The sequence below is a fragment of the Oncorhynchus mykiss genome, chromosome 19 (assembly GCF_013265735.2).
Source record: "Oncorhynchus mykiss isolate Arlee chromosome 19, USDA_OmykA_1.1, whole genome shotgun sequence".
Lineage (NCBI taxonomy): Eukaryota > Metazoa > Chordata > Actinopteri > Salmoniformes > Salmonidae > Oncorhynchus > Oncorhynchus mykiss.
Genome location: NC_048583.1, coordinates 65,965,258 through 65,989,359, shown reverse-complemented (window position 1 = coordinate 65,989,359; position 24,102 = coordinate 65,965,258). Strand labels below are relative to the sequence as shown.

The 24,102-nt window shown below is 41.1% G+C and overlaps 1 protein-coding gene across 1 annotated transcript in view; it reads left to right on the top strand.

Annotated features, from left to right (window-relative positions):
• Window positions 1-267: 267 nt before the first annotated feature.
• LOC110514564 (GDNF family receptor alpha-4-like) overlaps window positions 268-24,102 on the top strand; it is a 155,698-nt gene continuing 131,863 nt past the window's right edge. Inside the window, exon 1 of the mRNA XM_036953844.1 lies at window positions 268-394. Coding sequence (XP_036809739.1) covers window positions 268-394 — 127 coding nt within the window. The remainder of the gene's footprint in view (window positions 395-24,102) is intronic.

Here is a 24,102-nt window from a genome sequence, read left to right as displayed (position 1 = left end):
AGTCTTAAGGAACTATATTGAGCCATTACATCACTTCCTGTTTCACTGGGGTATAAAATGAGGTAACACACATGGAATATCCCTTTGTCATCCAACACCATGATGAAAAGAACTGGCAGTTCAAAAGAGACAGATGGTCGTAGACCTTCATAAATCTGGTCATGGCTACAAGAAGATCCACAAACGATTGAATATACCACTGAGCCCTGTCAGGGCAATTATTAAAATATTCAAAAGATAAGGAACAGTTGAAAACCTCACGGATAGATGACGCAAATGCATTTTGCCCCCCAGGACTGGGAGGAGGATGGTGAGAGAAGGCATTTTGCCCCCCAGGAGAGGGAGGAGGATGGGGAGAGAAGGCATTTTGCCCCCCAGGAGAGGGAGGAGGATGGTGAGAGAAGCAACAAAATCCCCAAGAATCATTTTGCATTTTGCCCCCCAGGACTGGGAGGAGGATGGTGAGAGAAGGCATTTTGCCCCCCAGGAGAGGGAGGAGGATGGGGAGAGAAGGCATTTTGCCCCCCAGGAGAGGGAGGAGGATGGTGAGAGAAGCAACAAAATCCCCAAGAATCACTGTGAAAGAATTGCAGGCCTTGGTGGCGTCTTGGGGTCACCAGGTTTCAAAAAGCACCATCAGACGCCACCTCCACAACCACAGGCTCTTTGGAAGGGTTGCCAGAAGAAAGACCTTAATGACCCCAATACACAGACACAAGCGCTGGGAGTTTGCCACACGTCATTTAAATTATGATTGGAAGAAGGTGCTCTGGTCAGATGAGACCAAAATGTAACGTTTTAGTCAGATACAGCATCGGCATGTTTGGTGTCGAAACAGGAGAGGCACCTCATACCCACGGTGAAACAGAGATACAAGGAGAGGAACCTCATACCCACGGGGAAATATGGTGTTGGATCAGTGATGTTTTGGGGCCGTTTTAATTCCAGAGGTCCAAAGGCACTGGTTAAGTGATGGCATAATGAATTCCACCAAGTATCAGGAAATCTTGGCTGACAATCTGGTTGCCTCTGCCAGAAGGCTGGGACTTGGCCGACTTTCCAACAAGACAATGACCCAAAACATACCTTAAGATCCACACAGAAATGGTTCTGTCACAACAAAATCAATGTTCTGCCATGGCCATCTCAGTCACCTGACCTCAATCCAATAGAAAACCTGTGGGCTGAGTGGAAGAGGGCAGTTCTCAGTCACCTGACCTCAATCCAATAGAAAACCTGTGGGCTGAGTGGAAGAGGGCAGTTCTCAGTCACCGGACCTCAATCCAATGGAAAACCTGTGGGCTGAGTGGAAGAGGGCAGTTCTCAGTCACCGGACCTCAATCCAATAGAAAACCTGTGGGCTGAGTGGAAGAGGGCAGTTCTCAGTCACCTGACCTCAATCCAATAGAAAACCTGTGGGCTGAGTGGAAGAGGGCAGTTCTCAGTCACCTGACCTCAATCCAATAGAAAACCTGTGGGCTGAGTGGAAGAGGGCAGTTCTCAGTCACCGGACCTCAATCCAATAGAAAACCTGTGGGCTGAGTGGAAGAGGGCAGTTCTCAGTCACCTGACCTCAATCCAATAGAAAACCTGTGGGCTGAGTGGAAGAGGGCAGTTCTCAGTCACCTGACCTCAATCCAATAGAAAACCTGTGGGCTGAGTGGAAGAGGGCAGTTCTCAGTCACCGGACCTCAATCCAATGGAAAACCTGTGGGCTGAGTGGAAGAGGGCAGTTCTCAGTCACCTGACCTCAATCCAATAGAAAACCTGTGGGCTGAGTGGAAGAGGGCAGTTCTCAGTCACCGGACCTCAATCCAATGGAAAACCTGTGGGCTGAGTGGAAGAGGGCAGTTCTCAGTCACCTGACCTCAATCCAATGGAAAACCTGTGGGCTGAGTGGAAGAGGGCAGTTCTCAGTCACCTGACCTCAATCCAATAGAAAACCTGTGGGCTGAGTGGAAGAGGGCAGTTCTCAGTCACCGGACCTCAATCCAATTGAAAACCTGTGGGCTGAGTGGAAGAGGGCAGTTCTCAGTCACCTGACCTCAATCCAATGGAAAACCTGTGGGCTGAGTGGAAGAGGGCAGTTCTCAGTCACCGGACCTCAATCCAATGGAAAACCTGTGGGCTGAGTGGAAGAGGGCAGTTCTCAGTCACCTGACCTCAATCCAATGGAAAACCTGTGGGCTGAGTGGAAGAGGGCAGTTCTCAGTCACCTGACCTCAATCCAATGGAAAACCTGTGGGCTGAGTGGAAGAGGGCAGTTCTCAGTCACCTGACCTCAATCCAATGGAAAACCTGTGGGCTGAGTGGAAGAGGGCAGTTCTCAGTCACCTGACCTCAATCCAATGGAAAACCTGTGGGCTGAGTGGAAGAGGGCAGTTGACGAGCGTAAACCCAAGAATGTGAAGGATCTTGAAATGATCTGCATAGAGGAATGGTCCAAAATCCCTCCAAATGTGTTCCTTAACCTTGTCAAACTTCACAGGAAAAGACTCCATGCTGTTATCCCTGCCAGAGGTGGTTGCACTAGGTACTTCTCTCTTTCTTTCTCTCTCTCGGAGGACCTGAGCCCTAGGACCATGCCCCAGGAATACCTGACATGATGACTCCTTGCTGTCCCCAGTCCACCTGACTGTGCTGCTGCTCCAGTTTCAACTATTCTGCCTTATTATTATTCGACCATGCTGGTCATTTATGAACATTTGAACATCTTGACCATGTTTTGTTATAATCTCCACCCGGCACAGCCAGAAGAGGACTGGCCACCCCACATAGCCTGGTTCCTCTCTAGGTTTCTTCCTAGGTTTTGGCCTTTCTAGGGAGTTTTTCCTAGCCACCGTGCTTCTTCACCTGCATTGCTTGCTGTTTGGGGTTTTAGGCTGGGTTTCTGTACAGCACTTTGAGATATCAGCTGATGTACGAAGGGCTATATAAAATAAATTTGATTGATTGATTGATACTAAATGAGGAGTGCCAATAATTCTGAAACCTTGATTTTGGTGAAATGTATTTGGTATTAAATAATTGTATGATTTTGGTGGGTTCCATTGAAACATTAATAAAGTACAGTATTTCTCACGTTTTGAGTTTATCTCTATAATTATATTGTTTATATGTTTTAAGTATTGTTTGTGCATTGCCAGTAATTTTGGAGCCCACTGTATGTATTCACACCCCTGAGTAAATACATGTTAGAATCACCTTTGGCAGCGATTACAGAAGTGGAAAACTGTAACTAGGCCACTCAGAAACATTCTACGTCTTCTTGGTAAGCAACTCCAGTTTATATTTGGCCTGGTGTTTTAGGTTATTGTCCTGCTGAAAGGTGAATGTGTCTCCCAGTGTCTGGTGGAAAGCAGACTGAACCAGGTTTTCCTCTAGGATTTTGCCTGTGCTTAACTCTATTCCATTTTTATTTGTATAGTAAAAAACTCCCTAGTCCTTATCGATTACAAGCATACCCAGAACATGATGCAGCCACCACTATGCTTAAACCTATAAAGTCTGGGATTCTGCAATGTGGTTGTATTGGATTTGCCATAAACATCACACTTTGTATTCAGGACAGAAAGTTCTTCTCCACATTTTTTGCTGTTTTACTTTAGTGCCATATTGCAAACAGGATGCATGTTCTGGAATATTTTTTGTTCTGTACAGGCTTCCTTATTTTTGCTCTGTCAATTAGGTTAGTATTAATTATTCTTGTGACTACAATGTTGTTGATCCGTCCTCAGTCATTAATAATCCTTAATAGTTTATTGATGCTGCGTCAATCTAAGTAACATAATAACATGTGTTTCTATGGGCTGTAGTAGTAAAGGCCAAATTCAATATTTTAATCAACTAATTAACTAATTATATACATACAGAACCAGTCAGAAGTTTGAACACAATTAATCATTCAATAGTTTTTCTTTATTTCTACTATTTTCTACATTGTAGACTAATACTGAAGACATCAAAACGAAGAAATAAACACATAGAGAATAATATACCCAACAAAAAAAGTGTTAAACAAATCAAAACATATTTTATATTTGAGATTCTCCAAAGTAGCCACCCTTTGCCTAGATGACAGTTTTGCACGCTCTTGGCATTCTCTCAACCAGCTTCACCTGGAATGCCTTTCCAACAGTTTTGAAGGAGTTTCCACATATTTGTTTTTCAATAGGACAGTGACCCAACAGACCTCCAGGCTGTGTAAGGGCTATTTGACCAAGAAGGAGAGTGACGAAGTGCTGCATCACATGACCCGGCCTCCACAATCACCCGACCTCATGAATTGGACTGCAGAGTGAAGGAAAAGCAGCCAACAAGTGCTCAGCATATGTGGGAACTTTTTCAAGACTGTTAGAAAAGCATTCCAGGTGAAGATGGTTGAGAGAATATCAAGAGTGTGCAAAGATGTCATCAGTTCCATTTTTGCTTGGCCAGCACCCAGGCAGTAGGCACCCCAATGGATGCCTTTCAGAACCCATTTTATAAACCTGTTTGGTTCTTGTTGTCAGTTGTTAGCAGTAGCGGTGCGTGGGTAAAATCACTGGGGAAGCTCTATGTGTTGTAATAATTGCATTGTTTGCTCTATCACCTGTTGGTTCATATGCCTTGTGACTGTGATATAGAGGCCTAAAGGCAGAGACAATAAGAAGACGGGTAAATTCAACCATGTAGAGTAACAGATAGTTAGTTGCATGACCTACAGCTAGTAACTATAGTTACATGACCTACAGCTAGTAACTATAGTTACATGACCTACAGCTAGTAACTATAGTTACATGACCTACAGCTAGTAACTATAGTTACATGACCTACAGCTAGTAACTATAGTTACATGACCTACAGCTAGTAACTATAGTTACATGACCTACAGCTAGTAACTATAGTTACATGACCTACAGCTAGTAACTATAGTTACATGACCTACAGCTAGTAACTATAGTTACATGACCTACAGCTAGTAACAGATAGTTAGTTACCTGGTTGGGGGTTTCCAACATAAAACAACTATTGATTTAGAACCACGGAGAAAGTAGAAAACAGGAGCTGCCTCCACTATTTCAGCACCATTTCAATATAAAATCACCTCTGCTTAGTTAACTACAGTGACAACTAAAAGATACCAAAAACTATTTAGCTCAGTCAACGTAAGATAAATATGATGTGGCTGTCCATGGTTCTGACTTTTTTGTGCGTGTGTGTGTGCGTGCGTGCGTGCGTGTGTGTGTGTGTGTGTGTGTTTGTTCAAGTAGAAAAACATGTTGACTCCCTAGTTGTAGAGGAGCACCGATGCCATCCTCCTCTCCTTCACGTTGACTCCCTAGTTGTAGAAGAGCACCGATGCCATCCTCCTCTCCTTCATGTTGACTCCCTAGTTGTAGAGGAGCACCGATGCCATCCTCCTCTCCTTCATGTTGACTCCCTAGTTGTAGAAGAGCACCGATGCCATCCTCCTCTCCATGTTGACTCCCTAGTTGTAGAGGAGCACCGATGCCATCCTCCTCTCCTTCATGTTGACGAAACGAAAAGGCAGAGTTGCAAAGAAAAAAGCCTAATCTCAGACTGGCCAATAAAAAGAAAAGATTAAGATGGAAAAAAATAACACAGACACTGGACAGAGGAACTCTGCCTAGAAGGCCAGCATCCCAGAGTTGCCTCTTCACTGTTGACGTTGAGACTGGTGTTCTGCGGGTACTATTTAATGAAGCTGCCAGTTGAGGACTTGTGAGGCGTCTGTTTCTCAAACTAGACACTCTAATATACTTGTCCTCTTGCTCAATTGTGCACCGGGCCTCCCACTCTTCTTTCTATTCTGGTTAGAGACCGTTTGTGCTGTTCTATGAAGGGAGTTGTACGAGATCTTCAGTTTCTTGTCAAATTCTCGCATAGAATAGCCTTAATTTCTCAGAACAAGAAAAGAATGATGCGTCTCAGAAGAAAGTTCTTTGTTTCTGGCCATGTTGAGCCTGTAATCGAACACACAAATGCTGATTCTCCAGATACTCAACTAGTCTAAAGGTCAGTTTTATTGCTTCTTTAATCAGACAACAGTCTTCAGCTGTGCTAACATAATTGCAAAGGGTTTTCTAATGATCAAATAGCCTTTTAAAATAATAAACTTGGATTAGCTAACACAACATGCCATTGGAACACAGGAGTGATGGTTGCTGATAATGGGCCTCTGTACGCCTATGTAGATATTCCATACAAAATCTGCCGTTTCCAGCTACAATAGTCATTTACAACATTAACAATGTCTACACTGTATTTCTGATCAATTTGATGTTATTTTAATGGATTTTTTAAAAACTTGAATTTCAAAACTAGGACATTTCTAAGTGACCCCAAACTTTTGAACGGTAGTGTATGTCTGAACCATGATAGATGTCTGTTATCTATGTAGCTGAACCATGATAGATGTCTGTCTGTTATCTATGTAGCTGTACCGTGATAGATGTCTGTTATCCATGTAGCTGAACCATGATAGATGTCTGTTATCCATGTAGCTGAACCATGATAGATGTCTGTTATCTATGTAGCTGAACCATGATAGATGTCTGTCTGTTATCTATGTAGCTGTACCGTGATAGATGTCTGTTATCCATGTAGCTGAACCATGATAGTTGTCTGTTATCCATGTAGCTGAACCATGATAGATGTCTGTTATCCATGTAGCTGAACCATGATAGATGTCTGTTATCCATGTAGCTGAACCATGATAGATGTCTGTCTGTTATCCATGTAGCTGAACCATGATAGATGTCTGTTATCCATGTATCTGTACCATGATAGATGTCTGTTATCCATGTATCTGTACCATGATAGATGTCTGTTATCCATGTATCTGTACCATGATAGATGTCTGTTATCCATGTATCTGTACCATGATAGATGTCTGTTATCCATGTAGCTGTACCATGATAGATGTCTGTTATCCATGTAGCTGAACCATGATAGTTGTCTGTTATCCATGTATCTGTACCATGATAGATGTCTGTTATCCATGTAGCTGAACCATGATAGTTGTCTGTTATCCATGTATCTGTACCATGATAGATGTCTGTTATCCATGTAGCTGAACCATGATAGATGTCTGTCTGTTATCCATGTAGCTGAACCATGATAGATGTCTGTTATCTATGTAGCTGAACCATGATATATGTCTGTTATCCATGTAGCTGAACCATGATAGATGTCTGTTATCTATGTAGCTGAACCATGATAGATGTCTGTCTGTTATTCATGTATCTGTACCATGATACATGTCTGTCTGTTATCCATGTAGCTGTACCATGATAGATGTCTGTTATCCATGTAGCTGTACCATGATAGATGTCTGTTATCCATGTAGCTGAACCATGATAGTTGTCTGTTATCCATGTAGCTGAACCATGATAGTTGTCTGTTATCCATGTAGCTGAACCATGATAGTTGTCTGTTATCCATGTAGCTGAACCATGATAGATGTCTGTTATCCATGTAGCTGAACCATGATAGTTGTCTGTTATCCATGTAGCTGAACCATGATAGATGTCTGTTATCCATGTAGCTGAACCATGATAGTTGTCTGTTATCCATGTAGCTGAACCATGATAGATGTCTGTTACCCATGTAGCTTTACCATGATAGATGTCTGTTATCCATGTAGCTGAACCATGATAGTTGTCTGTTATCCATGTAGCTGAACCATGATAGATGTCTGTTATCCATGTAGCTGTACCATGATATATGTCTGTTATCCATGTAGCTGAACCATGATAGATGTCTGTTATCCATGTAGCTGTACCATGATAGATGTCTGTTATCCATGTAGCTGAACCATGATAGATGTCTGTTATCCATGTAGCTGTACCATGATAGATGTCTGTTATCCATGTAGCTGTACCATGATAGATGTCTGTTATCCATGTAGCTGTACCATGATAGATGTCTGTTATCCATGTAGCTGAACCATGATAGATGTCTGTTATCCATGTAGCTGAACCATGATAGTTGTCTGTTATCCATGTAGCTGAACCATGATAGATGTCTGTTACCCATGTAGCTTTACCATGATAGATGTCTGTTATCCATGTAGCTGAACCATGATATATGTCTGTTATCCATGTAGCTGAACCATGATATATGTCTGTTATCCATGTAGCTGAACCATGATAGATGTCTGTCTGTTATCCATGTATCTGTACCATGATAGATGTCTGTTATCCATGTAGCTGTACCATGATAGATGTCTGTTATCCATGTAGCTGAACCATGATATATGTCTGTTATCCATGTAGCTGAACCATGATAGATGTCTGTCTGTTATCCATGTAGCTGTACCGTGATAGATGTCTGTCTGTTATCCATGTATCTGTACCATGATAGATGTCTGTCTGTTATCCATGTAGCTGTACCGTGATAGATGTCTGTCTGTTATTCATGTATCTGTACCATGATAGATGTCTGTCTGTTATCCATGTAGCTGAACCATGATAGATGTCTGTTATCCATGTAGCTGAACCATGATAGATGTCTGTCTGTTATCTATGTAGCTGAACCATGATAGATGTCTGCCTGTTATCCATGTAGCTGTACCATGATAGATGTCTGTCTGTTATTCATGTATCTGTACCATGATAGATGTCTGTTATCCATGTAGCTGTACCATGATAGATGTCTGTCTGTTATCCATGTAGCTGAACCATGATAGATGTCTGTCTATTATCTATGTAGCTGAACCATGATAGATGTCTGTTATCCATGTAGCTGAACCATGATAGATGTCTGTTATCCATGTAGCTGAACCATGATAGATGTCTGTCTGTTATTCATGTATCTGTACCATGATACATGTCTGTCTGTTATCCATGTAGCTGTACCATGATAGATGTCTGTTATCCATGTAGCTGTACCATGATAGATGTCTGTTATCCATGTAGCTGAACCATGATAGATGTCTGTTATCCATGTAGCTTTACCATGATAGATGTCTGTTATCCATGTAGCTGTACCATGATAGATGTCTGTTATCCATGTAGCTGAACCATGATAGATGTCTGTTATCCATGTAGCTGTACCATGATAGATGTCTGTCTGTTATTCATGTATCTGTACCATGATAGATGTCTGTCTGTTATTCATGTAGCTGTACCATGATAGATGTCTGTTATCCATGTAGCTGAACCATGATAGATATCTGTCTATTATCTATGTAGCTGAAACATGATAGATGTCTGTTATCCATGTAGCTTTACCATGATAGATGTCTGTTATCCATGTAGCTGTACCATGATAGATGTCTGTCTATTATCTATGTAGCTGAACCATGATAGATGTCTGTTATCCATGTAGCTTTACCATGATAGATGTCTGTTATCCATGTAGCTGTACCATGATAGATGTCTGTCTGTCATCCATGTAGCTGAACCATGATAGATGTCTGTTATCCATGTAGCTGAACCATGATAGATGTCTGTCTATTATCTATGTAGCTGAACCATGATAGATGTCTGTTATCCATGTAGCTGAACCATGATAGATGTCTGTCTATTATCTATGTAGCTGAACCATGATAGATGTCTGTTATCCATGTAGCTTTACCATGATATATGTCTGTTATCCATGTAGCTGTACCATGATAGATGTCTGTCTGTTATCCATGTAGCTGAACCATGATAGATGTCTGTCTATTATCTATGTAGCTGAACCATGATAGATGTCTGTTATCCATGTAGCTGAACCATGATAGATGTCTGTTATCCATGTAGCTGAACCATGATAGATGTCTGTCTGTTATTCATGTATCTGTACCATGATACATGTCTGTCTGTTATCCATGTAGCTGTACCATGATAGATGTCTGTTATCCATGTAGCTGTACCATGATAGATGTATGTTATCCATGTAGCTGAACCATGATAGATGTCTGTTATCCATGTAGCTTTACCATGATAGATGTCTGTTATCCATGTAGCTGTACCATGATAGATGTCTGTTATCCATGTAGCTGAACCATGATAGATGTCTGTTATCCATGTAGCTGTACCATGATAGATGTCTGTCTGTTATTCATGTATCTGTACCATGATAGATGTCTGTCTGTTATTCATGTAGCTGTACCATGATAGATGTCTGTTATCCATGTAGCTGAACCATGATAGATATCTGTCTATTATCTATGTAGCTGAAACATGATAGATGTCTGTTATCCATGTAGCTTTACCATGATAGATGTCTGTTATCCATGTAGCTGTACCATGATAGATGTCTGTCTGTTATCCATGTAGCTGAACCATGATAGATGTCTGTTATCCATGTAGCTGAACCATGATAGATGTCTGTCTATTATCTATGTAGCTGAACCATGATAGATGTCTGTTATCCATGTAGCTGAACCATGATAGATGTCTGTTATCCATGTAGCTGAACCATGATAGATGTCTGTTATCCATGTAGCTGTACCATGATAGATGTCTGTCTATTATCTATGTAGCTGTACCATGATAGATGTCTGTTATCCATGTAGCTGTACCATGATAGATGTCTGTTATCCATGTAGCTGAACCATGATAGATGTCTGTCTGTTATCTATGTAGCTGTACCATGATAGATGTCTGTCTGTTATCCATGTAGCTGTACCATGATATATGTCTGTTGTCCATGTAGCTGTACCATGATATATGTCTGTTATCCATGTAGCTGTACCATGATAGATGTCTGTCTGTTATCCATGTAGCTGAACCATGATATATGTCTGTTATCCATGTAACTGTACCATGATAGATGTCTGTTATCCATGTAGCTGTACCATGATATATGTCTGTTATCTATGTAGCTGTACCATGATAGATGTCTGTTATCCATGTAGTTGTACCATGATAGTTGTCTGTTATCCATGTAGCTGTACCATGATAGATGTCTGTCTGTTATCCATGTAGCTGAACCATGATAGATGTCTATTATCCATGTAGCTGTACCATGATATATGTCTGTCTGTTATCTATGTAGCTTTACCATGATAGATGTCTGTTATCCATGTAGTTGTACCATGATATATGTCTGTTATCCATGTAGCTGTACCATGATAGATATCTGTCTGTTATCCATGTAGCTGAACCATGATAGATGTCTGTATGTTATTCATGTAGTTGAACCATGATAGATGTCTGTTATCCATGTAAATGTACCATGATAGATATTTGTCTATTATCTATGTAGCTGTACCATGATAAATGTATGTTATCCATGTAGCTGTACCATGATAGATGTCTGTCTATTATCTATGTAGCTGTACCATGATAGATGTCTGTTATCCATGTAGCTTTACCATGATAGATGTCTGTTATCCATGTAGCTGTACCATGATAGATGTCTGTCTGTTATCCATGTAGCTGAACCATGATAGATGTCTGTCTGTTATTCATGTATCTGTACCATGATAGATGTCTGTCTGTTATCCATGTAGCTGAACCATGATAGATGTCTGTCTATTATCTATGTAGCTGAACCGTGATAGATGTCTGTTATCCATGTAGCTGAACCATGATAGATGTCTGTTATCCATGTAGCTGAACCATGATAGATGTCTGTTATCCATGTAGCTGTACCATGATAGATGTCTGTCTGTTATTCATGTATCTGTACCATGATACATGTCTGTCTGTTATCCATGTAGCTGTACCATGATAGATGTCTGTTATCCATGTAGCTGAACCATGATAGATGTCTGTTATCCATGTAGCTTTACCATGATAGATGTATGTTATCCATGTAGCTGTACCATGATAGATGTCTGTTATCCATGTAGCTGAACCATGATAGATGTCTGTTATCCATGTAGCTGTACCATGATAGATGTCTGTCTGTTATTCATGTATCTGTACCATGATAGATGTCTGTCTGTTATTCATGTAGCTGTACCATGATAGATGTCTGTTATCCATGTAGCTGAACCATGATAGATATCTGTCTATTATCTATGTAGCTGAAACATGATAGATGTATTTTATCCATGTAGCTTTACCATGATAGATGTCTGTTATCCATGTAGCTGTACCATGATAGATGTCTGTCTGTTATCCATGTAGCTGAACCATGATAGATGTCTGTTATCCATGTAGCTGAACCATGATAGATGTCTGTTATCCATGTAGCTGTACCATGATAGATGTCTGTCTATTATCTATGTAGCTGTACCATGATAGATGTCTGTTATCCATGTAGCTGTACCATGATAGATGTCTGTTATCCATGTAGCTGAACCATGATAGATGTCTGTCTGTTATCAATGTAGCTGTACCATGATAGATGTCTGTCTGTTATCCATGTAGCTGTACCATGATATATGTCTGTTGTCCATGTAGCTGTACCATGATATATGTCTGTTATCCATGTAGCTGTACCATGATAGATGTCTGTCTGTTATCCATGTAGCTGAACCATGATATATGTCTGTTATCCATGTAACTGTACCATGATAGATGTCTGTTATCCATGTAGCTGTACCATGATATATGTATGTTATCTATGTAGCTGTACCATGATAGATGTCTGTTATCCATGTAGTTGTACCATGATAGTTGTCTGTTATCCATGTAGCTGTACCATGATAGATGTCTGTCTGTTATCCATGTAGCTGAACCATGATAGATGTCTATTATCCATGTAGCTGTACCATGATAGATGTCTGTCTGTTATCTATGTAGCTTTACCATGATAGATGTCTGTTATCCATGTAGTTGTACCATGATAGTTGTCTGTTATCCATGTAGCTGTACCATGATAGATGTCTGTCTGTTATCCATGTAGCTGAACCATGATAGATGTCTGTCTGTTATTCATGTATCTGTACCATGATAGATGTCTGTCTGTTATCCATGTAGCTGAACCATGATAGATGTCTGTCTGTTATTCATGTATCTGTACCATGATAGATGTCTGTCTGTTATTCATGTAGCTGTACCATGATAGATGTCTGTTATCCATGTAGCTGAACCATGATAGATATCTGTCTATTATCTATGTAGCTGAAACATGATAGATGTATGTTATCCATGTAGCTTTACCATGATAGATGTCTGTTATCCATGTAGCTGTACCATGATAGATGTCTGTCTGTTATCCATGTAGCTGAACCATGATAGATGTCTGTTATCCATGTAGCTGAACCATGATAGATGTCTGTTATCCATGTAGCTGTACCATGATAGATGTCTGTCTATTATCTATGTAGCTGTACCATGATAGATGTCTGTTATCCATGTAGCTGTACCATGATAGATGTCTGTTATCCATGTAGCTGAACCATGATAGATGTCTGTCTGTTATCTATGTAGCTGTACCATGATAGATGTCTGTCTGTTATCCATGTAGCTGTACCATGATATATGTCTGTTGTCCATGTAGCTGTACCATGATATATGTCTGTTATCCATGTAGCTGTACCATGATAGATGTCTGTCTGTTATCCATGTAGCTGAACCATGATATATGTCTGTTATCCATGTAACTGTACCATGATAGATGTCTGTTATCCATGTAGCTGTACCATGATATATGTCTGTTATCTATGTAGCTGTACCATGATAGATGTCTGTTATCCATGTAGTTGTACCATGATAGTTGTCTGTTATCCATGTAGCTGTACCATGATAGATGTCTGTCTGTTATCCATGTAGCTGAACCATGATAGATGTCTATTATCCATGTAGCTGTACCATGATAGATGTCTGTCTGTTATCTATGTAGCTTTACCATGATAGATGTCTGTTATCCATGTAGTTGTACCATGATATATGTCTGTTATCCATGTAGCTGTACCATGATAGATATCTGTCTGTTATCCATGTAGCTGAACCATGATAGATGTCTGTATGTTATTCATGTAGTTGAACCATGATAGATGTCTGTTATCCATGTAAATGTACCATGATAGATATTTGTCTATTATCTATGTAGCTGTACCATGATAAATGTATGTTATCCATGTAGCTGTACCATGATAGATGTCTGTCTATTATCTATGTAGCTGTACCATGATAGATGTCTGTTATCCATGTAGCTTTACCATGATAGATGTCTGTTATCCATGTAGCTGTACCATGATAGATGTCTGTCTGTTATCCATGTAGCTGAACCATGATAGATGTCTGTCTGTTATTCATGTATCTGTACCATGATAGATGTCTGTCTGTTATCCATGTAGCTGAACCATGATAGATGTCTGTCTATTATCTATGTAGCTGAACCGTGATAGATGTCTGTTATCCATGTAGCTGAACCATGATAGATGTCTGTTATCCATGTAGCTGAACCATGATAGATGTCTGTTATCCATGTAGCTGTACCATGATAGATGTCTGTCTGTTATTCATGTATCTGTACCATGATACATGTCTGTCTGTTATCCATGTAGCTGTACCATGATAGATGTCTGTTATCCATGTAGCTGAACCATGATAGATGTCTGTTATCCATGTAGCTTTACCATGATAGATGTATGTTATCCATGTAGCTGTACCATGATAGATGTCTGTTTTCCATGTAGCTGAACCATGATAGATGTCTGTTATCCATGTAGCTGTACCATGATAGATGTCTGTCTGTTATTCATGTATCTGTACCATGATAGATGTCTGTCTGTTATTCATGTAGCTGTACCATGATAGATGTCTGTTATCCATGTAGCTGAACCATGATAGATATCTGTCTATTATCTATGTAGCTGAAACATGATAGATGTATTTTATCCATGTAGCTTTACCATGATAGATGTCTGTTATCCATGTAGCTGTACCATGATAGATGTCTGTCTGTTATCCATGTAGCTGAACCATGATAGATGTCTGTTATCCATGTAGCTGAACCATGATAGATGTCTGTTATCCATGTAGCTGTACCATGATAGATGTCTGTCTATTATCTATGTAGCTGTACCATGATAGATGTCTGTTATCCATGTAGCTGTACCATGATAGATGTCTGTTATCCATGTAGCTGAACCATGATAGATGTCTGTCTGTTATCAATGTAGCTGTACCATGATAGATGTCTGTCTGTTATCCATGTAGCTGTACCATGATATATGTCTGTTGTCCATGTAGCTGTACCATGATATATGTCTGTTATCCATGTAGCTGTACCATGATATATGTATGTTATCTATGTAGCTGTACCATGATAGATGTCTGTTATCCATGTAGTTGTACCATGATAGTTGTCTGTTATCCATGTAGCTGTACCATGATAGATGTCTGTCTGTTATCCATGTAGCTGAACCATGATAGATGTCTATTATCCATGTAGCTGTACCATGATAGATGTCTGTCTGTTATCTATGTAGCTTTACCATGATAGATGTCTGTTATCCATGTAGTTGTACCATGATAGTTGTCTGTTATCCATGTAGCTGTACCATGATAGATGTCTGTCTGTTATCCATGTAGCTGAACCATGATAGATGTCTGTCTGTTATTCATGTATCTGTACCATGATAGATGTCTGTCTGTTATCCATGTAGCTGAACCATGATAGATGTCTGTCTGTTATTCATGTATCTGTACCATGATACATGTCTGTCTGTTATCCATGTAGCTGTACCATGATAGATGTCTGTTATCCATGTAGCTGAACCATGATAGATGTCTGTTATCCATGTAGCTTTACCATGATAGATGTATGTTATCCATGTAGCTGTACCATGATAGATGTCTGTTATCCATGTAGCTGAACCATGATAGATGTCTGTTATCCATGTAGCTGTACCATGATAGATGTCTGTCTGTTATTCATGTATCTGTACCATGATAGATGTCTGTCTGTTATTCATGTAGCTGTACCATGATAGATGTCTGTTATCCATGTAGCTGAACCATGATAGATATCTGTCTATTATCTATGTAGCTGAAACATGATAGATGTATGTTATCCATGTAGCTTTACCATGATAGATGTCTGTTATCCATGTAGCTGTACCATGATAGATGTCTGTCTGTTATCCATGTAGCTGAACCATGATAGATCTCTGTTATCCATGTAGCTGAACCATGATAGATGTCTGTTATCCATGTAGCTGTACCATGATAGATGTCTGTCTATTATCTATGTAGCTGTACCATGATAGATGTCTGTTATCCATGTAGCTGTACCATGATAGATGTCTGTTATCCATGTAGCTGAACCATGATAGATGTCTGTCTGTTATCTATGTAGCTGTACCATGATAGATGTCTGTCTGTTATCCATGTAGCTGTACCATGATATATGTCTGTTGTCCATGTAGCTGTACCATGATATATGTCTGTTATCCATGTAGCTGAACCATGATAGATGTCTGTCTGTTATCTATGTAGCTGTACCATGATAGATGTCTGTCTGTTATCCATGTAGCTGTACCATGATATATGTCTGTTGTCCATGTAGCTGTACCATGATATATGTCTGTTATCCATGTAGCTGTACCATGATAGATGTCTGTCTGTTATCCATGTAGCTGAACCATGATATATGTCTGTCTGTTATCCATGTAGTTGTACCATGATAGTTGTCTGTTATCCATGTAGCTGTACCATGATAGATGTCTGTTATCCATGTAGCTGTACCATGATATATGTCTGTTATCCATGTAGCTGTACCATGATAGATATCTGTCTGTTATCCATGTAGCAGAACCATGATAGATGTCTGTATGTTATTCATGTAGTTGAACCATGATAGATGTCTGTTATCCATGTAAATGTACCATGATAGATATTTGTCTATTATCTATGTAGCTGTACCATGATAGATGTCTGTCTGTTATTCATGTATCTGTACCATGATAGATGTCTGTCTGTTATCCATGTAGCTGTACCATGATAGATGTCTGTTATCCATGTAGCTGTACCATGATAGATGTCTGTTATCCATGTAGCTGAACCATGATAGATGTCTGTTATCCATGTAGCTTTACCATGATAGATGTCTGTTATCCATGTAGCTGTACCATGATAGATGTCTGTTATCCATGTAGCTGAACCATGATAGATATCTGTTATCCATGTAGCTGTACCATGATAGATGTCTGTCTGTTATTCATGTAGCTGTACCATGATAGATGTCTGTTATCCATGTAGCTGAACCATGATAGATATCTGTCTATTATCTATGTACCTGAAACATGATAGATGTCTGTTATCCATGTAGCTTTACCATGATAGATGTCTGTTATCCATGTAGCTGTACCATGATAGGTGTCTGTCTGTTATCCATGTAGCTGAACCATGATAGATGTCTGTTATCCATGTAGCTGAACCATGATAGATGTCTGTCTATTATCTATGTAGCTGAACCATGATAGATGTCTGTTATCCATGTAGCTGAACCATGATAGATGTCTGTTATCCATGTAGCTGTACCATGATAGATGTCTGTTATCCATGTATCTGTACCATGATAGTTGTCTGTTATCTATGTAGCTGAACCATGATAGATGTATGTTATCCATGTAGCTGAACCATGATAGATGTCTGTTATCCATGTAGCTGAAACATGATAGATGTCTGTTATCCATGTATCTGTACCATGATTGATATCTGTTTTCTATGTAGCTGAACCATGATAGATGTATGTTATCCATGTAGCTGAACCATGATAGATGTCTGTCTGTTATTCATGTATCTGTACCATGATAGATGTCTGTTATCCATGTAGCTGAACCATGATAGATGTCTGTCTGTTATTCATGTATCTGTACCATGACAGATGTCTGTCTGTTATCCATGTAGCTGAACCATGATAGATGTCTGTTATCCATGTAGCTGAACCATGATAGATATCTGTTATCCGTGTAGCTGTACCGTGATAGATGTCTGTTATCCATGTAGCTGTACCATGATAGATATCTGTTATCCATGTAGCTGTACCATGATAGATGTCTGTTACCCATGTAGCTGTACCATGATAGATGTCTGTTATCCATGTATCTGTACCATGATAGTTGTCTGTTATCTATGTAGCTGAACCATGATAGATGTATGTTATCCATGTAGCTGAACCATGATAGATGTCTGTTATCCATGTAGCTGAAACATGATAGATGTCTGTTATCCATGTATCTGTACCATGATTGATATCTGTTATCCATGTAGCTGAACCATGATAGATGTCTGTCTGTTATTCATGTATCTGTACCATGATAGATGTCTGTTATCCATGTAGCTGAACCATGATAGATGTCTGTTATCCGTGTAGCTGAACCATTATAGATGTCTGTTATCCGTGTAGCTGTACCGTGATAGATGTCTGTTATCCATGTAGCTGTACCATGATAGATATCTGTTATCCATGTAGCTGTACCATGATAGATGTCTGTTACCCATGTAGCTGTACCATGATAGATGCCTGTCTGTTATCCATGTAGCTGAACCATGATAGTCTGTTATCCATGTAGCTGAACCATGGTAGATGTCTGTCTGTTATTCATGTATCTGTACCATGATAGATGCCTGTCTGTTATCCATGTAGCTGAACCATGATAGATGTCTGTTATCCATGTAGCTGAACCATGATAGATGTCTGTCTGTTATCCATGTAGCTGAACCATGATAGATGTCTGTCTATTATCTATGTAGCTGAACCATGATAGATGTCTGTCTGTTATTCATGTAGCTGTACCATGATAGATGTCTGTCTGTTATCTATGTATCTGTACCATGATAGATGTCTGTTATCCATGTAGCTGTACCATGATAGATGTCTGTTATCCATGTAGCTGAACCATGATAGATGTCTGTTATCCATGTAGCTGTACCATGATAGATGTCTGTTACCCATGTAGCTGTACCATGATAGATGCCTGTCTGTTATCCATGTAGCTGAACCATGATAGATGTCTGTCTATTATCTATGTAGCTGAACCATGATAGATGTCTGTTATCCATGTAGCTGAACCATGATAGATGTCTGTTATCCATGTAGCTGTACCATGATAGTCGTCTGTTACCCATGTAGCTGTACCATGATAGATATATGTTACCCATGTAGCTGTACCATGATAGATGTCTGTTTTCCATGTAGCTGTACCATAATAGATGTCTGTTATCCATGTAGCTGTACCATGATAGATGTCTGTTATCCATGCGGCTGTACCATTCATGTACCATGAAGATTCAACCTCATAGTGTGGAAATAAATATGAACACAGGAAAATTACATGTTTGACTTCACTGGGCCTCATAATTAGACTCTGCCACACCATAGTGGATGAATAAAATCATAATTAGACTTTGCCACCCCATAGTTGATGAAAAAAATCATAATTAGACTTTGCCACCCCATATTGGAGCTGATGCTTTCAAGGAGCGGGACACTAATCCGGACGCTTATAAGAAATCCTGCTATGCCCTCAGACGAACCATCAAACAGGTAAAGCTTCAATACAGGACTAAGACTGAATCTTACTACACCGGCTCTGATGCTCGTCGGATGTGGCAGGGCTTGAAAACTATTTCGGACTAGAAAGGAGCCCACCAGACGAGCTAAATGCCTTTTATGCTCGCTTCGAGGCAAGCAACACTGAAGCATGCATGAGAGCATCAGCTGTTCTGGATGACTGTGTGATCAGGCTCTCCGTAGCCAATGTGGGAAAGTCGTTTAAACAGGTCAACATTCACAAAGCCACAGAGTCAGACGGATTACAAGGACGTGCACTCAAAGCATGCACAGAGGAAGAGGCAAGTTTCTTCACTGACATTTTCAGCTTCTCCCTGGCCGAGTCTGTAATACCTACATGTTTCAAACAGACCACCATAGTCCCTGTGCCCAAGAAAGGTAACTTTCCTAAATGATTGCCACCCCGTAGCACTCACATCTGTAGCCATGAAGTACTTTGAAAGGCTGGTCATGGCTCACAACACCATCATGCCAGAAACACCCACTCCAATTTGCTTACCGCCCCAACAGATCCACAGATGACACAATCTCAATCGCACTCCAAACTGCCCTTTACCACCTGGACAAAAGGAACACCTATGTGAGAATGCTGTTCATTAACTTCTCTAGGGTAAGGGGCAGCATTGGGAATTTTGGATGAAAAGCGTGCCCAAATGAAACTTCCTGCTACTCTGCCATAAAAGCTAGAATATGCATATAATTAGTCGATTTGGATAGAAAATACTCAAGTTTCTAAAACTGTTTGAATGATGTCTGTGAGTATAACAGAACTCATATGGCAGGCAAAAACCAGGAGGTGGGAAATCTGAGGTTTGTAGTTTTTCAACTCTTCGAATACACAGTGTCTATGGGGTCATGTTACACTTCCTAAGGCTTCCACTAGATGTCAACAGTCTTTAGAAACTGTTTTGATGCTTCTACTGTGAAGTGGGGCCGAATGAGAGGGGAATGAGTCATAGGTCTGCCAGCAGCTATATTTCAGATTTTTGTGACTCCTCTCTTTGGATGGAAAAATGGCTGTGTTTTTCTGTGACTTGGCTCTGACCTAACATACTTGTTTGGTTTGCTTTCGTCGTAAAGCCTTTTTGAAATCAGACACTGTGGCTGGATTTACAACAAGTATATCTTTAAAATGGTGTTAAATACTTGTATGTTTTAGGAATTTTAATTATGGGATTTCTGTTGTTTTGAATTTGGCGCCCTGCAGTTTCACTGGCTGTTGACAGGTGGGACGCTACCGTCCCACGTACCCTAGAGAGGTTAACTACAGCTCAGCGTTCAACACCATAGTGCCCTCAAAGCTCATCACTAAGCTAAGGACCCTGGGACTAAACACCTCCCTTTGCAACTGGATCCTGGACTTCTTGACGGGCTGTCCCCACGTGGTGAGGGTAGGCAACAACACATCTGCCATGCTGATCCTCAACACTGGGGCCCCTCAGAGGTGCGTGCTTAGTCCCCTCCTGTACTCCCTGTTTACCCACAACTGCGTGGCCAAACACGACTCCCAACACCGACAACGATGAGACAACCTATATGGAGGAGGTCAAAGACCTGGCTGTGTGGTGCCAGGACAACAACCTTTCCCTCAATGTGAGCAAGACAAAGGAGCTGATCGTGGACTGCAGGAAAATGCGGGCCCAACAGGCCCCCAATAACATTGATGGGGCTGTAGTTGAGCAGGTCGAGTGCATCAAGTTCCTTGGTGTCCACATCATCAATAAACTATAATGGTCCAAACACACCAACACAGTCATGAAGAGGGCACAACACAACCTTTTCCCCCTCAGAAGATTTGACATGGGTCCCCAGATCCTCAAAACATTCTACAGCTGCACCATCAAGAGCATCCTGAATCCTGACCGGTTGCATCACCACCTGGTATGGCAACTGCTTGGCTTCTGACCGTAAGGTGCTACAGAGGACAGTGCGTACTTCACTGGGACCAAGCTTCCTGCCATCCAGGACCTATATACTAGGCGGTGTCAGATGAAAGCCCAAAAAATTGTCAAAGACTCCAGTCACCCAAGTCATAGACTGTTCTCTCTGCTACCGCACGGCAAGCAATACCGGAGCGCCAAGTCTAGGTCCAAGACACTTCTAAACAGCTTCTAACCCCAAGCCATAAGGCTCCTGAATGTCTAATCAAATGGCTACCCAGACTATTTGCATTGCCCAACCCCCTTTTACGGTGCTGCTACTCTCTCCCAATCCCGCAGAGGACCTGACTAGACCCGGCCTCATCTACACCACCACCCATAACAACTAGACCCAGCCTCATCTACACCACCATCTATAGCCTGACTAGACTCAGCCTCATCTATAACATGACTAGACCCAGCCTCATCTATAACATGACTAGACATGACTAGACCCAGCCTCATCCATAACATGACTAGACCCAGCCTCATCCATAACATGACTAGACCCAGCCTCATCTATAACATGACTAGACTAGAGGCTGGGTCTAGTCAATGATGTTTCTCATGCTGCGGGCGATTCCCTGATCCACCTCTACGCAGACGACACCATTCTATATACTTCCGGCCCGTCCTTGGACACTGTGCTATCTAACCTCCAAACGAGCTTCAATGCCATACAGCACTCCTTCCGTGGCCTCCAACTGCTCTTAAACGCTAGTAAAACCAAATGCATGCTTTTCAACCGTTCGCTGCCTGCACCCGCACGCCTGACCAGCATCACCACCCTGGATGGTTCCGACCTTGAATATGTGGACATCTATAAGTACCTAGGTGTCTGGCTAGACTCTAAACTCTCCTTCCAGACCCATATCAAACATCTCCAATCGAAAATCAAATCAAGAGTCGGCTTTCTATTCCGCAACAAAGCCTCCTTCACTCACGCCGCCAAACTTACCCTAGTAAAACTGACTATCCTACCGATCCTCGACTTCGGCGATGTCATCTACAAAATTGCTTCCAACACTCTACTCAGCAAACTGGATGCAGTTTATCACAGTGCCATCCGTTTTGTCACTAAAGCACCTTATACCACCCACCACTGCGACTTGTATGCTCTAGTCGGCTGGCCCTCGCTACATATTCGTCGCCAGACCCACTGGCTCCAGGTCATCTACAAGTCCATGCTAGGTAAAGCTCCGCCTTATCTCAGTTCACTGGTTACGATGGCAACACCCATCCGTAGCACGCGCTCCAGCAGGTGTATCTCACTGATCATCCCTAAAGCCAACACCTCATTTGGCCGCCTTTCGTTCCAGTTCTCTGCTGCCTGTGATTGGAACGAATTGCAAAAATCGCTGAAGTTGGAGACTTTTATCTCCCTCACCAACTTCAAACATCTGCTATCTGAGCAGCTAACCGATCGCTGCAGCTGTACATAGTCTATTGGTAAATAGCCCACCCATTTTCACCTACCTCATCCCCATACTGTTTTTATTTATTTATTTTTCTGCTCTTTTGCACACCAATATCTCTACCTGTACATAACCTTCTGATCATTTATCACTCCAGTGTTAATCTGCATAATTGTAATTATTTGCCTACCTTCTCATGCCTTTTGCACACAATGTATAAATAGACTCCCCTTTTTTCTACTGTGTTATTGACTTGTTAATTGTTTACTCCATGTGTAACTCTGTGTTGTCTGTTCACACTGCTATGCCTTATCTTGGCCAGGTCGCAGTTGCAAATGAGAACTTGTTCTCAACTAGCCTACCTGGTTAAATAAAGGTGAAATAAAAAAAAAAAAAAAAAAAGACCCAGCCTCATCTATAACATGACTAGACCCAGCCTCATCCATAACATGACTAGACCCAGTCTCATCTATAACATGACTAGACCCAGTCTCATCTATAACATGACTAGACCCAGTCTCATCTATAACATGACTAGACCCAGCCTCATCTATAGCCTGACTAGACTCAGCCTCATCTATAACATGACTAGACTCAGCCTCATCTATAACAAGACTAGACCCAGTCTCATCTATAACATGAGCCTAATCTATAACATGAGCCTCACTAGACCCAGCCTCATCTACAACATGACTAGACCCAGCCTCATCTATAACATGACTAGACTCAGCCTCATCTATAACATGACTAGACCCAGTCTCATCTATAACATGACTAGACTCAGCCTCATCTATAACATGACTAGACTCAGCCTCATCTATAACATGACTAGACCCAGCCTCATCTATAGCCTGACTAGACTCAGCCTCATCTATAACATGACTAGACATGACTAGACCCAGCCTCATCCATAACATGACTAGACCCAGCCTCATCTATAACATGACTAGACCCAGCCTCATCCATAACATGACTAGACCCAGCCTCATCCATAACATGACTAGACCCAGCCTCATCTATAACATGACTAGACCCAGCCTCATCCATAACATGACTAGACCCAGCCTCATCTATAACATGACTAGACATGAATAGACCCAGCCTCATCTATAACATGACTAGACCCAGCCTCATCCATAACATGACTAGACCCAGTCTCATCCATAACATGACTAGACCCAGCCTCATCTATAACATGACTAGACATGAATAGACCCAGCCTCATCTATAACATGACTAGACCCAGCCTCATCCATAAAATGACTAGACCCAGTCTCATCCATAACATGACTAGACCCAGTCTCATCTATAACATGACTAGACCCAGTCTCATCCATAACATGACTAGACCCAGCCTC